We start from the raw sequence: 19,689 nt of genomic DNA on the forward strand, positions 1-19,689 counted from the left end.
AAGCTCATTTCGGCCACCTGTATCAGGGATCTTGTCCTTTTGGTCATGACCCACAGCTCATGACCATAGGTGAGAGGAATGTGGATTGACCGGTAAATCCACTTAGAGAAAACACAGCTCTTCCTCTCATTTCAACCAGATGATCCCACAGTAGCTGCACGGATCTCAAGCTGTCTGGCAGACATCTCGACATGGATGAAGAAACATCACCTGCAGCTCAACCTGGCAAAGACTGAGCTTCTCGTCCTCCCTGCAAATCCATCTCTACAACACGACTTCACTATCCAGCTAGATTCATCATCAATCACCCCATCAAGGTCGGTCAGAAATCTTGGAGTGATATTGGATGACCAGCTGACCTTCACAGATCACATTTCAAAGACAGCTCGATCATGCAGGTTTGCACTGCACAACATCAGGAAGATCAGGCCTTTCCTAACTGAGCATGCAACACAACTTCTCGTCCAGGCCCTGGTCATATCTAGGCTTGACTACTGCAATGCTCTTCTGGCTGGACTTCCATCATGTGCAACTAAACCTCTACAAATGATTCAGAACGCTGCAGCTCGTCTTGTCTTCAACGAGCCCAAAAGGGCCCACGTCACTCCTCTGTTCATCACTTTGCACTGGCTACCTCTTGCTGCTCGCATCAAGTTCAAGGCATTGGCGCTTGCTTACAGATCTATCACAGGCTCAGCTCCCTCCTACTTTCACTCACTCCTACAAGTCAACATCCCTACTAGAAGCCTACGATCGGTCAACGAGCGACGTCTCGTGATTCCATCACAGAGAGCCACAAAATCACTTTCCAGAACATTCTCATTCACAGTTCCATGCTGGTGGAATGCTCTCCCCACCCTCATCCGGAATGCAGAATCCCTGGCAACATTCAAAAGACAACTGAAAACCCTTCTCTTCCATGAGCACTTAACAAAATAAAAAAAATAAAAATAAAACCCCTTTCCTTTTCCTTTATATCCTCGCTTATTGGGCTTATGCTACTCTGAACAATGTCTGAACTTTGTATTTTGAGCACTTCTTGCATTGTTTTTTGCCTCTTCACGATGACTCGCTTAATTTAGTCCTAATTTGTAAGTCGCTTTGGACAAAATCGTCTGCTAAATGACTAAATGTAAATGTAAATCGAGAGCTTCGCCTTGCAGCTCGGCTCCTTCTTCACCACAACAGAATGGTACATCGACCGCATTACTGCAGAAGCTGCACTGATCCGTCTGTCAATCTCCCGTTCCATCCTGCCCTCACTCGTGAACAAGACCCCAAGATACTTGAACTCCTCCACTTGAGGCAGGAACTCTCCACCTACCTGAAGTGGGCAAGCCACCCTTTTCTGACTGAGAACCATGGCCTCGAATTTGGAGGTGCTGATTCTCATGCCAGCTGCTTCACACTCGGCTGCAAACCGTCCCAGTGCATGCTGAAGGTCCTGGTCTGATGGGGCCAACACGACAACATCATCCGCAAAAAGCAGAGACGAAATCGTGTGGTCCCCAAACCTGACACCCTCCGGCCCCAGGCTGTGCCTAGAAATTATGTCCATAAAAATGATGAACAGAACCGGTGACAAAGGGTAGCCCTGCCAGAGTCCAACATGCACCGGGAACAAGTCTGACTTACTGCCGGCAATGTGAACCAAGCTCCTGCTCCGGTCGCACAGTGACCGGACAGCCCTTAGCAAAGGGCCCCATACCCCATACTCCCAGAGCACCCTCCACAGGACGCCGCAAGGGACACAGTCGAATGCCTTCTCCAAATCCACAAAGCACATGTGGATTGGTTGGGCAAACTCCCATGAACCCTCCAGCACCCTGGAGAGGGTATAGAGCTGGTCCAGTGTTCCACGACCGGGACGAAAACTGCACTGTTCCTCTTGAATCCAGGGTTCTACTATCGGCTGAATTCTCCTCTCCAGTACCCTGGCATAGACTTTCCTGGGGAGGCTGAGAAGTGTGATCCCCCTGTAGTTGGAACACACCCTCCGGTCCCCCTTCTTAAAAAGAGGGACCACCACCCTGGTCTGCCAGCCCAAAGGTACTGTCCCCGACCGCCACGCGATTGCAGAGATGTGTCAGCCAAGACAGCCCCACAACATCAAGAGACTTGAGGTAATCAGGGCAGATCTCATCCACCCCCGGTGCTTTGCCACCAAGGAGTCTCTTGACTACTTCGGTGACTTCAGTTTGGGTGATGGACGAGTCCACTTCCGAGCCCTCGGCCTCTGCTTCCTCAATGGAAGACGTGTCGGTGGGATTGAGGAGATCATCGAAGTATTCCTTCCACGAGATCTCTCTGGCAGGGGAATCGGCCAAACGTTCCCAACAGACCCTCACAGTACATTTGGGTCCGCCGAGTCTGTCCAGCTTCCTCCCCCGCCATCGGCTCCAACTCACCACCACAAAGTCGATCATCGACCTCCGGCCTAGGGTGTCCTGGTGCCACGTGCACTGATGGACAACCTTATGCTTGAACATGGTGTTCGTTGTGGACAAGCTGTAACTAGCACAGAAGTCCAATAACAGAACACCGCTCGGGTTCAGATCAGGGGGGCCGTTCCTCCCAATCACGTCCCTCCAGGTGTCACTGTCGCTGCCCACGTGGGCGTTGAAGTCCCCCCAGTAGAACGACGGAGTCCCCAGTCGGAGCACTTTCCAGCACCCCTCTCAGAGACGCTAAGAGTGCTGGGTGCTCTGCACTGCCGTTCGGCCTATCTCTAGTCGGTACCTCTCAACCTCATGCACAATCGGGTACTCAAAACCCCCGACTCCGACCCCCCACCCCAGTTCAAGGAGAGGTGTTGTGTGTTTAGATTTTTTTTTTTGGGGGGGGGGGATTAGATCAGATATCATTTTAAGCTGTCATATGGTCATGTTACAATGTGCCCCTCACATGTTACAATGTACCTAACCTATGGGGCATGTTGTCACATTTCACTTCCATTCTTTAGGGGTATATCAAGAAAAACTTATACACTGTATTAATAAAACAAAACCACATAATTGTACTAAACATGTGTGAAATTAATGTGTGAAAAAATAAAAACTCTGAACCCTAAGTAGATTTACACAAACTGAGAAAGTCAAAAAGCGTTAGGTTGTGCCCCACTCTCCCCTACCAGTTTGCAATATTAAACCACAAAACGAGCTGTTGTACAGTTAAAAATAACTGAAAGCGGATGATACCAGACACATTTACAAATGATCTTAAAAATAAGGTAAATACTACTTTTTGTTTCATTAAAAAAAAAAAAAAAACCTTGATGTCAATGGTAGCAAATGGTTTTTAGTGTTTGTCTATATATAAACCTATAGACTCTGTTTAAATAGCTAAGGTCAGCATGAATGTGATTGACTGTATTCCCTTATCTAATTGTGATGTTTAGCTAACAGTTGTTTACAGTAGGATGGCAATGTATCATTTATTATTCTATTGTAATTTATTATTTATAGTTAAAATTAAATATATTAAATATAATTAATATTAAATATAATTAAAATGATCAGATGTTTTTTTTTAATATCTTCTTTTGAAACTCATACAAGTTTGGAGGGTGAGTAGCCTAAATGTAAACAGAGTTTATATTTGGGTGACCTATCCCTTTAACGTTGCAATTTTCCTATTTGTCAGTGAATGTTGGATCGTTTTTCAGATTTTGAATATCTTTTTTGTTTTATTTTTTGTGACATACAGAAAAGGAGAAATATTGAGTTAGGAAGTTTAGGAAGATCTTAGGTTATAATAATGTGTCTGTCTGTGTGAAAGTGTGTGAAACTGTAGACCGTTGTGTAAAAGAAATGGCAATACTGCCTCTCATAAATAACATGAAGACTTCACAAAGCAAGTCTTACAATTAACAGCCTACACGAACACCTGTTTGATCGATCTGCAGTGTAAAACAAACAAAATCAAACGAAGATTACAACAGAAATGCAAATTAACACATAATTGTAAAAAGAAAAGTGAAATATGTTCTGCAATAATATTGGCATGTTATGCAATTCATCCTCATAACACATCTGTAGCTTGTCAGATGCAATCAAATGGATGGTAATAAAATGCCATGATGCCATCACAATGCGTAATGACGCACAATGGCTGATCTTGCGCTCTTAGTTGAATGAAGTTACGTTTCTTGGTTCTCTTATGAGAGTACTCTCGTGTTGCGTAAGTTTAGCTTACGCTACAGGAAAACTCCTTTTCTCGAGAATATTGAAGCAAAAAATTATCCTTAATTTTTAATAATTTATAACACATTTTCTGCAGCCAGCAGACCTAGGCGAGGCAGCTCGCGCGCCTATTGGCTGCTCTGCGGCATCTACTGCAACCTATCATTGCGTCTGTCATGACTTCAGCGCCAATGGGAAGCTCTCCCTGCGCTACATCATGACCCGCCAAAATGGGTGTGGCCTAGGCAAAAAATACCCATCGCCCAGGTTGCACTATTTCGTCTCCTTTCAGCGAGTGACTCACTTCGCTGGATCTTCTGAGAAGAGAAGCTGCGCCATCGAACAGCACCCAGCGTGACGAGCTCGAGCTAGAGGACGCCGGCTGGATTATCGCCGCCTTCATTCGCCATGCCTGCTGCGTTATATGGCGCCCATATCCTTTTTACTCGCTTCCGTGTGTGTTCGCCACCGCGACACACACGTTATCCGCTAAAAGAGCCGAGGCGTTGATTCGAATGCCTCGTTCCAAGTGCACGCGCTTTCCCAGGGCGGCTGCCCGGAAAGCGACACCATGACTACGTCGACCCACGCCGGTGCCTACCCCGCGTGACTCACATGATGCTCTCTTATATGCTCACGCTAACTGAAAGCTTATGTCATTTCCCCCTGTGGCTCAGTGGCGAAGGGGCGTGAGAATTCTGAACTATTTGGATGATTGGCTGATTATAGCGCAGTCGAAAGAGGAACTGATATTTCACAGAGCGCTATTGCTGGACCATCTGGTACAGTTGGGTCTTAGAGTCAACTGGGATATCTCCCAGCCAGAAAACGTCCTTTCTGGGGATAGAGTTGGACTCCAGGTCTATGTTGGCGCGCCTAATGCGAGAACGCGCGGCAGTAATCCAGCGCCTAGCAGCAACATTCATAATTGGGAGGAGTTTTCCCCTCAGAGTGTTTCAGAGGATGATGGGTCTTATGGCCTCAGCCTCGACGGTGCTGCGGCTGGGTCTGCTGTACATGCGCCCTTTTCAGCTGTGGCTGAGGCAGCGTGTTCCAGCGCGAGCGTGGACATCAGGTCTGCTTCGTCTCACGGTGAATCAGACATGTGCAGCAGCGCTGAAACCGTGGAGGAGGGCCGACTGGTTCCAGTCCGGTGTGAACTTGGGCATAGCCTCAAAAGTCAAAGTAGTCTCGACAGATGCCTCCAACATGGGTTGGGGCGCCCTTTACGAAGGGAGGCCATCAATGGGCCTGTGGTCAGACAGAATTGTCTACCCATAAACTGTCAAGAGATGAAAGCGGTCAGAATGCCCTACAGTTTTTCCTCCCTGTGTTGAGGAACCACCACGTTCTAGTCAGAACAGACAACATGTCAGTGGTGTCTTACATAAACCGCCAGGGCGGCCTCAGGTCCCAGAGCCTTCTTGCAAGAGCAAAACGCCTCCTTATATGGGCCCAGCACAATCTGTGCTCGCTGAGAGCGGCGCATTTCCCGGGTGTCCTGAACGTGGGCCCAGACATGTTGTCCAGGGCCAAACTTCCCCGAGGGGAATGGTCCTTGCATCCCCTGGTGGTACAAAACATCTGGGACACCTTTGGCAGAGCGGAGGTAGACCTATTTGCGTCACAAGCCAACGCTCATTGCCCAGTGTTCTTTTCAAAAGAAAGGGACGCGCTGGCCCTAGACTGGCCCAGACGCCCTCGCATTTCCCCCGGTTGCCTTGTTACCACAGGTAATCAAGCGAGTCAGGGAGTGCAAATGCTCAATAATCCTGGTAGCCCCGCTCTGGGAGAATTAAGTTTGGTTCCCAGAGTTGATGGAACTGGGGAGCACAGCTCCATGGCCGATTCCGCTGAGGAAGGACCTGTTGTCTCAGGCCGAGGGCGCAATTTGGCACCCATACCCCGAGCTGTGGGCCATACATGTGTGGACGATCAATTATTACCATTTCACCTCCCAGAGGGAGTGATGAACACGATCACACAGGCTAGAGCTCTGTGTACTAGATGGCTCTACGCGTCTAAATGGTCAGTGTTCAGCTCATGAATTGGACCCGCTAGATTGTGAGGTAACGGTGGTGCTTTTTTCTTTTTGCAAGAGCTGTTGGACAGTGGGAGAACCCCATCCACACTCAAGGTGTATGTGGCGGCCATAGCAGAATTTACGAAGCCTGTAAATGGCCAGTCGCTGGGAAAGAATGACCTCATAATCCGTTTCCTCAGGCGAGCTAGGAGGCTGAACCCTCCTCGGCCCCCCTCGGCAGGGCCGGCCCTGGGCATAGGCGGAATAGGCAAATGCTAAGGGCGCCGCCCACCTCTTGGGGCGCCCGTGCGCCCAAATTATTATTTTTATGAATATATTTTTTATTTTATTTTTTATTACCAATACAACTTAAATATTGTGGATTAAAAAAAGCAATCGTCCCATAAAGACAAAACTACAACATTGCTTTCCCGAATCCCGATCCACCCCGGTCCGACTGAGTGACGCATCAATCTCCCCCGCCCCCGCCCTGCTGAAAAAAAAAAAAAAACATCCGCTACCTGTGTGTGATTGTGAGTGACAGATGGCCGAATTCACTGACACTGATAAGTTGTCATTATGTCAAAAAGACCGAAGCCATCTGGTGCCCAGGGAAGAAAAAAAAGAAGAGAAGAGGAAGAAAAACGCGAAAAAGACAGAGGTAGGTAATGATGATCAGTTTATCTATGTTGCATTAAGTTAGTTCAACGATGCCTGTAACGTTCGCTAATTTGAATTAGCTTATGACATAGTTAGTTGAACTTGTGCAGTATTTTATGGTATTTTTATTTGAATTGGCTAAATTAGTAATGTTATATATATATATATATATATATATATATATATATATATAAATCTTTATTTAAAATGAGTTCTACATAAAATGTTGCTATATAAACGTAAATCTTTATTTAAAATGAGTCCTACATAAAATGTTGTTATATAAATGTATTATATATATGGATTTATTAAAAATAGCAACATTAAAATTCAATTTAAATAAAGATTTACGTTTCTCCTCTGTTTCATGGTTATAACATCAGAAAGTGTAGTTAGTAGGACATTGCTGCCATGCCAGATATACTGGAAAACAAACACTTTCAAAATTAATTTAGAAAATGTAACTACTGTATGCTAGAGAAGTGCTCAATGAATAGAGTTTTGTGCATGAATACCAGATGTAATTATTCTTGCTGTTTGTGTGTTTAAGCTATAATGTGGTTTAGGTGCTGCCATATTTTTATAGTTTCACTATCATCAGCTTTTTAATAATAAAATGTAACACCCAATGGTCACATATAATCCTCCTCTTCTCTCTTCAGATGCACTTTTGAAATATCTGAACCCCGTCCCTGCAAATCCTGGGCCACCTGTTGCAGACATCTCCACTTCAGCACCACCCAGTGATTCAGCATCAAGCACATCTCTTCCCTCCACTTCAGCACCGCCCAGCGATTCAGCATCAAGCACATCTCTTCCCTCCACTTCAGCACCGCCCAGCGATTCAGCATCAAGCACATCTCTTCCCTCCACTTCAGCACCGCCCAGCGATTCAGCATCAGTTTACAAAAAGGCTGCACCATTAGACCCTGCTGACTGGCCATCTGTTTTAATTGAGAAGGTAAGAACAGAGTTTGTCCTCAGAGGACCATATCATATAAAAAGCAATTTTTTCACATTTCCGAAACAAAAAGACGGGAGAAGATGTCATCATGACTATTTTAATAGAGTCTTAGTCAATGGAGAAAAAATCAAAAGAAGCTGGCTAATGTACTCAAAAAAGAAGGACAGTTTGTACTGCTTCTGTTGCAAAATCTTTTCTCAGAAAGATTTCAAATTGATTAAAGAAGGACTAAAGGACTGGAAAAATGCAAGCCACTTGCTCAAGGTCCATGAGGATAGCCATGAGCACAATACAAACATGGCAACATGGAAGGAATTAGAGGTTCGTCTTGCAAAAGGGTTGACCATAGATAAGCAAGAGATGGCACTCGCTGAGGCAGAGAGAAACAGGTGGCGAGAGGTGCTTACCAGACTGGTGGCAATAATTCAGTCCTTAGCTGAAAGAAACATTGCTTTAAGGGGATCCACAGACACATTAAACAAACCAGACAATGGCAATTTTCTTAAAGAGGTGGAGCTAATGGCCAAATTTGACCCAATAATGAAGCAGCATGTTGGTAGGGTGGAAAGTGGAGCTGGAAGTCACACACATTACCTGGGCAAAAGAATCCAAAATGAACTCATAGACTCAATAAGCACAAAAATACTGGAAAAAATATTGGAAGAGATCAAGACCTCAAAGTATTTCTCCATCATTTTAGATTGCACCCCTGATCTGAGTCATAAAGAACAGCTCTCTGTGATTGTCAGGATTGTTTCACTGGAAGAAGAATTGCCACAAATTAAAGAACATTTCATGGGCTTTCTTGTAGCAGAGGAGTCAACCGAGGAAAGTTTGTCTGCTCTCATCCTCAAAAGACTAGAGGAGCTGAACATCCCCTTTGAGGACTGCAGAGGACAATCCTACGATAATGGTGCCAACATGAAGGGAAAGAATAAAGGTGTTCAGGCTAGGCTGCTTCAACTGAACTCAAGGGCCTTTTTTGTCCCATGTGGTGCCCACTCCTTAAATTTGGTGGTAGCTGATGCTGCTAAGAGCTCACCAGATGCCATTGGCTACTTTGGATATGTAGCAAAATTGTTCAAACTCTTCTCAGCCTCCACCCATAGATGGGATATCCTCCTGAAACACGTCAAAACCACCCTGAAATCATGGTCAGAGACCAGGTGGGAAAGCAGGATAGACAGCATCCAGGCAGTAAGGTACCAGGCTGGGCAAGTCAGAGATGCTCTTCTGGAGGTGAGGGAAACTACTCAAGACCCTGTTGTGAAAGTTGAAGCCCAGTCTTTGGCTGAGGAGATTGGATCCTACCGCTTCTCTATTTGCACAGTCATTTGGTATGATATTCTCAACAAGATCCAGCATGTGAGTAAACAGATGCAATCACCATCCATGCAGCTAGATGTGGCAGTTGACATGCTGAAAAAAAAAACAGGGAATCTCTTGACGGCTACAGAAATACTGGATTTTCTAGTGCACAGGCAACAGCCAAGGAAATGTGTGAGGAGATGAACGTGGAAGCTGTAATCAAACAAAAGCGGTTGAGAACCACAAAAAGGCACTTTGGTTACGAGGCTCCAGATGAGCCTATTGGTGATGCACTTAAAAAATTGGAAACACATTTTTTTAATGTAGTCGTGGATACAGCCCTCTCTTCACTAGATGAGAGATTTCAGACCCTGGGGGAGGTGAATGACAAATTTGGAGTTCTCCTCAACTTTCCCAACATGTCCAAAGAAGAGTTGTTAGAGCACTGTCAAACCCTGAGCACAGCTTTAAGCCATGATGGACAGCCAGACATTGATGGCAGAGAACTTGTATTAGAAATGCAAAACTTTCCACATCTGCCATCAAAAAATATGACAAACATTGAGCTCCTGACTTTCCTGCATGAGAAGAAGCTGATGGAAATTTTCCCCAATATGTGGGTCGCTCTGAGAATCTCTGCCACTCTACCTGTGACAGTCGCTGCTGCTGAAAGGAGCTTCTCTAAGCTCAAACTGATTAAAAACTACCTGAGATCTACAATTGCTCAAGAACGTCTCAGTGGACTTTCAGTCATTAGCATAAATCATGTGGTCTCACAACAGCTGTCTTATGATGATATCATAGATGACTTTGCTGCTAGAAAGGCAAGGCGAGTAAGACTGTAGAACATTTGCTATACATTTGCATAGTTCATTCAAGTTTGTATATAGTTATTTATTTATTGTGCAATGCTCTTATTTATAATTTTTGGAATGTTACATATGCTGTAAGAAAGGCAAGGAAAGCAATGTTTCTGTAATATAGTTTTTTTTTGCAATAACAAAATATAATATAAACATATTTATATTGTATCTATAATACGTTTGTGTGTGTGTTTCCAAAATATTTTCAAAATAAAGAAAAACAAGACAAAGCTGTGCAGTTTGTTTCTGTGTAAGTTTATGAACAAAATTCCAGGGGCACCAGGTGAAATCTTGCCTAGGGCAGCAAATTGGCCAGGGCCGGCCCTGCCCCTCGGTTCCAGTTTGGGACCTTTCTACGGTCCTAGAGGCCATGAAAGGCGGCCCATTTGAATCATTACATGCGGTGGAGCTAAAATACCTTTCCTTCAAAACAGCTTTTCTGCTGGCATTGGCCTCAGTAAAACGGGTGGGCGACCTACACGCGCTCTTGGTGAGTGCTACGTGTCTGGAATTTGGGCCTAATGACTCTAAGGTCATCCTCAAACCAAGACATGGCTACGTCCTGAAGGTGCTTGCGACTCCGTTTAGAGCGCAAGTTATTTCCCTGTCAGCCCTCCCTGCATCCGACAGTGAGGTTGGGGTTAATTTCCTTTGCCCAGTGAGGGCCTTGAGGATTTATGTGGAACGTTCTGCTGTCTTCAGGCAGACAAAGCAGCTTTTCGTTTCTTTTGGTGGCCGCGTTAAAGGGCTAGCCATCTCGAAACAGACCCTGTCCAGATGGATAGTAGACGCTATTGTGTCAGCTTACGCTTCCATGGGCCTGGATTGCCCCTTGGGCGTTAGGGGCATGGCCTCGTCGTGGGCCTGGACAAGTGGGGTCTCACTTCAAGACATCTGTATGGCAGCAGGCTGGGCCTCCCTGTCTACATTTGTAAGGTTCTATAACCTAGAAGTGCCTGCCTTACAGGCTAGGCTGTTCTCAGTCTGATTATGCTATATTAACAATGTCTACCCGACTGTTGATATGTTTGCAACGTCCTGTGGGCCTATGCAGTTTCAAGGCTGATTTATTGCCTTAACTGTATATACGTGTAAGCACTTATCTTTATAGTACCGAGTTGTCCCGCCCCGTTCTGCTGCTATGCGTCTATTCCACTTATACATGAGCCATAATACATGAGCAAGCTACCCTTGGGACATTAGTGTTGGAATCTTAGCACGCACTGCGTTTTACATGGGGTTCCCGTAGCGTAAGCTAAAGTTACGCAACACAAGAGTACTCTCGTAAGAGAACGACACTCGGTTACTAACGTAACCTCGGTTCTCTCTAGAGAGGGAACGAGTGTTGCGTAACCTGCCGTGCTTGTGCTGCGTTATGGTTTAGCTTCCAGTTGACTGAAATCATAGTGCAACCTGGGCGATGGGTATTTATAGGCCTAGGCCACACCCATTTTGGCGTGCCATGACGTAGCGCAGGGAGAGCTTCCCATTGGCGCTGAAGTCATGACAGACGCAATGATAGGTTGCAGCAGTTGCCGCAGAGCAGCCAATAGGCGCGCAATAGGTCTGCTGGCTGCAGCAAATGCGTTTTAAATTATTAAAAATTAAAGGGACACTTCACCCATTTGCATTAAGCTTTGCATTGTTAGAAACCCAGTCATACTATTGAATGGTCATGCAACATTTTTTCATTTTCCCCCGAGACGAGAGAAATCTGTATTTACCTCTTTACACTTCCTCCTACAATGACGCAAAAATCGTCATTTTGCGTCATTGTAGGAGGAAGTGTAAGAGGGGGGGATTTCTGTTAAGACTACAAGCACTAGATCCACCCTTTCAAACCCGCCCATAGGGGGTTGGACCTAATGCGCTAACAGACCTATCACAGATCAGTGCGAGTGCGTTTGATTTCAACGGCAGAAACCTGCAGAAAACAGGGACGAAGAAAGCTGAGTAGTTGGGGTTACCATACTCTATTTCCCGGACATGTCCGGCCGTCGAGATCGACAAAAATGTCCGGGATTCAGCTTTTGCTTTCTGCGGTCGCCATCCATTGTTTACATGCTCACCTTTTGTTTCAATCTAACTGAATTCACCCCGATTGGTGAATCTGAATGTAATGTTTACATGAATGCTAAACAAGTGATCGGTTGATTTGCGTTTTAACATTGCTAAGAAAATACCCGCACCTCCGTGAGAGATAGCCCATGAGACCGGTGCATCTCACAGGCGCGCTCATCAGTAATCACAGTAATACAGGGAGCAGGACCAGGCTAGCGCCGTGGGAGAAAGACGCGAGGCCGGTGGCGTGATCGGTTGATGTGTGTTTTACCATTGCTAAGAAAATACCTGCTCCTCCGTGCGAGATACGAGAACAGTGCCTCACAGGTGTCGGTCGTCAGTAATCACGCCACCGGCCTCGCGCCGTTCTCCCGCGCCCCTCAGCCTCGTCCTGCTCGCCACAGTAAACATGATGAATGGCGACTGTAGAACGCAAAAGCCGAATCCCGGACATTTTGGGCAAACTCGTCACGGAGACTCACTCGTAGCCTAGCCTTGCCTTGATGTTTTTGTTTTCAACTGCGCAGCGCTGTCTTACCGGTAGGCGTGGCTTGGGAGTGGCCTTGTAGGGCAGCGAAGCAAGTGCATTCTGGGAGTTGTTGTCTTTCATCCACATAAGCCAAAAATACATTTTCTGGCTTTTCTCAGTCTAGAAAGCTCCAAATTCAAAAATAATTTCACATTTCTTCTACATAAATGACCCACTTTCAATACACATTCATGTCTCCACGGGTGAAATGACCCTTTAAGGATAATTTTTTGCTTCAATATTCTCGAGAAAAGGAGTTTTCCTGTAGCGTAAGCTAAACTTACGCAACACTCGTTCCCTCTCTAGAGAGAACCGAGGTTACGTTAGTAACCGAGTGTCGTTTTCCTCTCTGTGTTTGGCATGATTTCGCAATCGATGAATATTAACTTGTGGGCGTTTCACGGACTATTTATGGGCAACTATGGGCATGACATGAAGCCGCAAAAGCTGCGCTACATTTAGAATTGATTGTGATTTATTAAGGGAAAACTGCGTAGGATGTGCGTGCGCACTTCTGACGCAAATCCTACAAGTTTTATAAATGAGGCCCCTGGACTCTGACTCAAATTAGCTGGTCTCTGCTACAACATTGCCTGTTAATATTGTTTATATATTCTTTCACCCATTTTCAGCATGGTTAATAATGCTGCATCCACCATCCAAATCTCTCTTGATTCATCCTGCCTATTTTTGCTTCTCTGTTTCACTGTTCCACATCAAGTAGCCTACAAGGTTCTTAACAGAGGAACCTTACTTCTCGAATATTTTAATGTGGATGACAACTTTTCTAATTAACTTTACAATTTATAAATACTGTGTACTGATTTAATATATCACATGTATATCGTTGTGGCAAATAAACAAACAATTCTGAATAAGAGATAAATAGGCCTACACTAATTGTCTTTGAGGTTTATTTTCTTGCAAGAAAAGGTCAGCAGTCATACAGTCAAACAGAGTGACAGTGAGGGGAGGGCATCTTTCCTCTTTTATAGACTCAACTCTCAGAATGTCTCTAGGCCAGTGATGGTGTTTTCAACCATATGTGGAACATTATGAGACTTGTTCATCATATTTTATCCTTGATCTCCTTTCACGTACCAACACTCTTTTATTGCCATATGATGGTCACACACATCTTAAAGATAAAATTTCTTCTTCAGTTATAATGCAAGAGGAAGATAAGTCTGAAATGGAATGTATAGTCATATGTCATGGTCTAAATATGGTCTAAAGTTTTTGAATTGAATTGAATTGAATTATGGTCTAATTTGACTAATCTATTCTGTACTAATATTTCTCGTCCTTGTGTATCCACAGGTTCTCACTCACTGATGGCTTTGGCAACATATATAGTTGGACAGACACCATTTCCTGAGTTCAGTGTTGTGCTGATGTTGGATGATCTGGAAATAGCATATTATGACTCAACCACATGGAAACCTGTCTATCGCACTAAGAGTGATTCAAAATACTATGATGAGGAGCAAAGTGATGCTGGTGTTGTATTTCAAGACATGTATAATAGCATGAAAACTCGGGATTTTTATGCTAATGAACACCTCAATCACACAAATGGTGAGAACTAAACATTATCATCATTAACAAATCATTTAATAACAGATGTAGTATGTGTTTTATTAATTTTATTTAAAAATTCGATGTAAGACTTTAAGAGGGTAATCATAGAGTCCAGAATATTCATTTTCAGTTCACTATATTTTATATTGTGTCAGTGTCAGAGTGAGGACTAATAAAAATATTTGTTTCTTTTATTTGAAGGTGTACGTGTGTTTCAGAGACTTGCTGGATGTGAACTGTTGAATGATGATAAACCAGGTCCACTTCATTCCTGGGATGCTTTTGATGGGCAATGTATGGAGGAGTTATCCTATTACTTGGAAAAAAACAATATCCATTTGAAAAAGCCATGGATAATATCATGGGACCAAGTAGAAAAGCTTCAAATACAGTTTCTATATGAACATGTTTATCATCCTATTTGCATTAAAACTTTGCAGAGGTACCTGTATTTGGAAAAGAACAATGTGATGAGAAAAGGTGAGATAATCAACCTGATTAACTTCAGTATAATTAAGATAGAAAAAAAAGTATAATCAACAAAATATGACAGCAGTACTGACAGAAAATGCGTGCCTCTGAATGCGTTGTGAAACATGAGAACCATAAATAAATAACAACAGTAACACTTCTCATTATTCTCTGTAGTGAAACCCAGAGTCAGACTCATGAGGAAGAAACTCCCAGACTCTCAAGGGCTTCAGATCAGCTGTCTGGCCACTGGCTTTTACCCCCGTCACATTAACCTGACCCTGTTCAGAGACGATCAGCCTGTGGATGATGACCAGATCACAGGAGGACAGATTCTTCCCAACGGAGACGGAACTTACCAGATGAGGAAGAGTTTAATGATCAGCGATGAAGAACTACGTGAAGGACATAAATACAAATGTACAATGAAGCACCTCAATCTGGAGAACAAACTGAACATTATATTTGGTAAATAAAAATGCCCAAACCAGCAAGCAAACAAACAAAATGCCCTTTTTGATATCAACTACATAGATTTAATAATAATAAAAACTATTTCAGTACATATCTTTAGCTTTTGTATTTATTTTCTTTTTTTCTTTTTTTTTATTCACCACAATTTCAGATACAGATAAATATGACCCAGGAGGATCTGTCATTCTGTCTGTAGTTATCAGTGTGCTGGTGTTAATGTGTGTGGCTGTTCTCATAACTGCACTCATCATATGGAGGAAGAGACGTGCTGCTGGTAAATGTTTTACAGTCCAGTTCACTACGTTTGATGCTCAATTAGAAAATTAAACTAAACATCATGTTCCTTTAGAAGAGGCTCTTTCAATGTTTACAGTATTCAGTTTTGTGATTTGTGACTTTTTATTCTGGTTTATTTCATCTTATTCAGGACAAGGCTCTGAGACGTCACTGAATAAATACTCCCCAACTCCATGTGAGTATACTATGTTTTAAATGAAGTCAGCAATATGTTCATTTTAAGTTTAATTTTGGAAAATGTCTAGAAATGGAACCAAAGGAATGTTTTATTGATTTCAGCCTCCACGCAAGATGAAAATGTAGTCTATGTAATGCATTAAATTAAAAAATCAAGACAACACATGGGAAAATTAGCATTTCGGGAAGGTTCCAAGATGGCTCCTTGATTGCACGTGTTTTGATCAGCTCTGCATTCCCAAATACTTAAATTGACTTGTAACATTGTTGCAAAGAAGACTTTGGAAGATAGCTAACTCTAATATCACAGTGATTCGTCGGACACAACAATGGGTGGATCTGAAAAAAGGAAAAGTGCTAGAAAGAAGACTGGAAAGTCCAACCAAAGCGTAAATGGTAACACTGCTAGCAAAACTAGCAGCAGGATTCAGGTGGCAGAAACTTTTATGAAGATCCCTTCCAGTGATCTGATTTCAGACAACTTGCATGATTATCTCAAACAAGACACTGATCTGGATTAATTTATACTAGTGGAGGAAGAATTTCCATTTCTCCCTGAAACTCCATGTCTCGAGCCCTCAAGCAGTGCAGCATTGACACACAACGATCATCCTCGCACAGATCTCAGAACTTTCTCGGCTGGTGCAGAACGTTCAGATGTACTGGAGAAGCTGGTGGAAAGAAACTCAAGCATATTTAATGAAATGAAAGTCATGAAACAAATCCCCAAACTAAAGGAAACAATTGAGTTTATTTGCACCGTCATCAATGCCTTGAAAGACTGAGTTACTCATGCAGAATATCAACTGAAACAAGCTGTTAAGGAGCAAGAGAGATGACTAACCTTGTTGGTAGGTTATTCGCACAGGTGGAATCTGAGAATTCATGAGCTTCAAGAGAGAGGAGGAGTTTTTTCTTGATGCATGTAGAAAATCTCATCACAAGTATCCTTTACTTGGAGTAATAATTCATCATCAAGGCAGTCTAGGATTGATTATTGGTTTACATCCAAGTATTTAGAAAATATTATCACCGATATAATCAGTGGCGTGCACAGGGGGGGGGGGGGGGGCCGGGGGGGCTCAAGCCCCTGCCCCTTTTGTCTCAAAATGTATTGTGCCCCTCTCTGATAAATGTAAATAATAATTATTATTAAAATAAATATTATAATAAATAACAATACACTTATACACCATTGCCACGAACAATAATAATACAAACAAATATTAAATATTATTTTTTTGGCGGAAGCATTTGGCGGAGGTGAAGTGGCAGTAGGCGGAGTTCTTTTTTTCAGCGCTATGTAAGCCGTTCGCCGCGAGTCTTCAAACTGCACGGGCAGCAGGTAATATTAAGCTAATACGGAAAAGTTACATTTATCCTACCATGCTACTGTAAAAGTTGCGGCAGCATGTGAGTTATGCTTAACAATCATAATAGTATAACTCAATTTCAGCCGCATTCTGAGTCTGACAATGTCATTCGTTTTTGTCCAGGCCATAGCAAGTGTAATTAGCTTGGGGAAATGCATCTAGTGAAAGGAAATTTCATGTCCAAGGAAAAGTCCATGTCCAGCTCTAAATTGTAAGGAATTTATATCTTTGATTTCATAGTAGGCCTACACTTTACAATGAGGTTTATTTGTTTATTATTCATATTAACTAACATTAACTAATCATGCAAAACAACTAAAAACATTACAGATCATGTACAAAGTAAAAAATCATCAATTGCCAGAAAGTATCCAAGGGTTGTTCACAGAAAGAGAATGCCAACATGACTTAAGGGGAACTTGTACAATTCAAAAAGAACATAGGACCAATGCAAAATACCATTGTATTTCAGTTAAAGGTGTAAATATATGGAATAGCTGTCATGAGGAACTAAAAAAAAATATGTGGGGCACTTAATAAGTTAAAGAAACTATTTAAAAAAGAATGCACTGAAACTATATGAAACCATTTAAAGAATGTTAAATGAACAAGCTGCTTTTGTTGTATTTGGATTGTGCAATGGTATTGCACAGGAAATACTAATGTTTTTGTATTCTGTTTATATTTGTTTGTCAACATTATAATGATGTAAGACAATAATTATTTTTATTTTTTATTAAAATATGAGATGTTTTAAAAAGGTAGGCATTATAAGCAAGAGCTTCAGCCTACACCTGTTTCAGACTGTGCTGTTGTTTGTTAGCTCAACTGTGTCTGAAACTAAACTAAACATTTGTTAGGCTACTGTATAGGCCTATTTGTTAATCTTAGTTAATAATAATACAACTTTTAATTGTTTGTTCATGTTATGTCACAGTCAGTGCATTAACGTTAACAAATACAACTTTTGATTTTAATAATGTTTTAGTAAAGGCTGAAATTAATATTAATTAAGATTAATAAATTGTGTAGAAGTGTAGTTCATTATTAGTTCATGTTAACAAATTTAACTAATGAAACCTTATTGTAAAGTGTTACTGATTTCATGATAGCTAACACTTTATTGAATACATAGGCCTACAATTTATAACATCAACATGACTAAACATGAATTCCTCATAATTACCGACTTGATTCTCTGTTTTGTTTGGTAAAGTAAATAATATTTAGTTATATTATCATCATTTCCGAGAGAGGCTCTCTGACCGACTGCTGCTCTCCATCGAGTGAGATATTCCAAATAATTGTGAGGAAGTCATTAAAATATATAAAACACAACAGACAGACGGGTGCTGCTTTAAATACAGGTGATTTATTTTAAAAATAAATGTTTTTTTTTTAAAAGTGCCCTTTTTGGTCCTTCCGCCCCTGCCCCTGAGGAGGTCTGTGCACGCCACTGGATATAATACTTTCTCCATTTTCAGACCACAAGGCTCTATAAGTATTCCCTTTAAATCTTTGTAAAACTTAAATAGAAAATCAGCATACTGGAAAATGAATAATTCAATACTACAACATAATGAGATAATCACCAGCATAGAAAAACTAATCTCATCTTGTTGGAATAAAGCAAAAAAAAATGTGGATAAATGTTTTATTTGAAATTTGATTTTTTTTTTTTATAAGTATTGTAGGGAACTGGCAAAAATTTGGAAAATTGGTGAGGATATGCATGCAATGATTTGGGGGTCCTCAGCAATATCACCATTAATATTCAGTTGCTCAATATAATTATTTTTGGCTTGCATGGTCTACATTTGATAGACTTCAGCTCTCTGAACAATGCTTTTAAAATAAACTGGCTTGGACAATATTTTCAAAACCCATGGTCTGTTTGGAATATAATCATTAGGTGGCAAACAAATTATTTTAATGTGCAATTATACAATTTAACAACTTCAAATAAACTCTAAATTCTATCAATAAGCACTTGCTGCTTGGAGTCTCAATTAAGTATTAATTTATGCTTATTCAACAATATTTATTATGCTCTCTGTTGTTTTCTTTTTTCTTTTCCTTTTCTCTTTTTTTATTTCTATTGTATTGTAAAACATCTGATATGTACTTCTATATGTAATATGGAAGTTACTCTTGTACATGCTATTTGTTGTCGATAATAAAGCATTAAAAAAATAGCATTTGCTTGGTGTATGTAATTTGGGTTGTTATGAAAATGACCATTAAACGATGAAACCACAAAGGAATGTAACACAGGTAACGAATGTTTAACAGTTATGAAATGTTTTTAAAGAATAATATCATTTTATTCGTTTTCTTTTCTTGCTGGTCAAAAGGAGATTTGTGTTTTATCCAACCTCTTCTCACTCGCAACTTCAAGGCATCTGATATTGTCACATGTCCAAGAATTTTTTTTCAAGTGCCCAAAATGTGACGTATTACTTTCAAAGAGAAACCTTTGCCATCAATAGACTGACGCAAAGGGCATGGAAATTTGTGCCAGAAACCAAGGGAAGATAATTTTATCATAATGACGTAAGATTTTCAGTTTGACTGTTTAAGCTGCCTGAAGAAGTATTATGTGTGAATAACATGCCAAAGTTCAGATTTATCTTTTGAATGGTTGAATTCAGAATAGCATACTAGCATTATATGCTTAAGGCATTGCAGAAATAGTAGTAAAACATTTCATGCTTGAACAAATTTCAA

At 41.8% G+C, this 19,689-nt stretch overlaps 1 protein-coding gene across 1 annotated transcript in view; it reads left to right on the top strand.

The window, feature by feature from the left end:
• The window catches only part of LOC307174334 (major histocompatibility complex class I-related gene protein-like), a gene marked incomplete at its 3' end in the record, with an annotated part of 55,354 nt that extends 40,237 nt beyond the window's left edge, over window positions 1-15,117 (top strand). The window contains exons 2-4 of the mRNA XM_079898095.1: window positions 13,910-14,167; window positions 14,372-14,650; window positions 14,819-15,117. Coding sequence (XP_079754221.1) covers window positions 13,910-14,167; window positions 14,372-14,650; window positions 14,819-15,117 — 836 coding nt within the window. The remainder of the gene's footprint in view (window positions 1-13,909; window positions 14,168-14,371; window positions 14,651-14,818) is intronic.
• Between the last annotated feature and the right edge of the window lie 4,572 nt (window positions 15,118-19,689).

The sequence above is a fragment of the Squalius cephalus genome, assembly GCF_949319135.1.
Source record: "Squalius cephalus genome assembly, chromosome: 16".
Lineage (NCBI taxonomy): Eukaryota > Metazoa > Chordata > Actinopteri > Cypriniformes > Leuciscidae > Squalius > Squalius cephalus.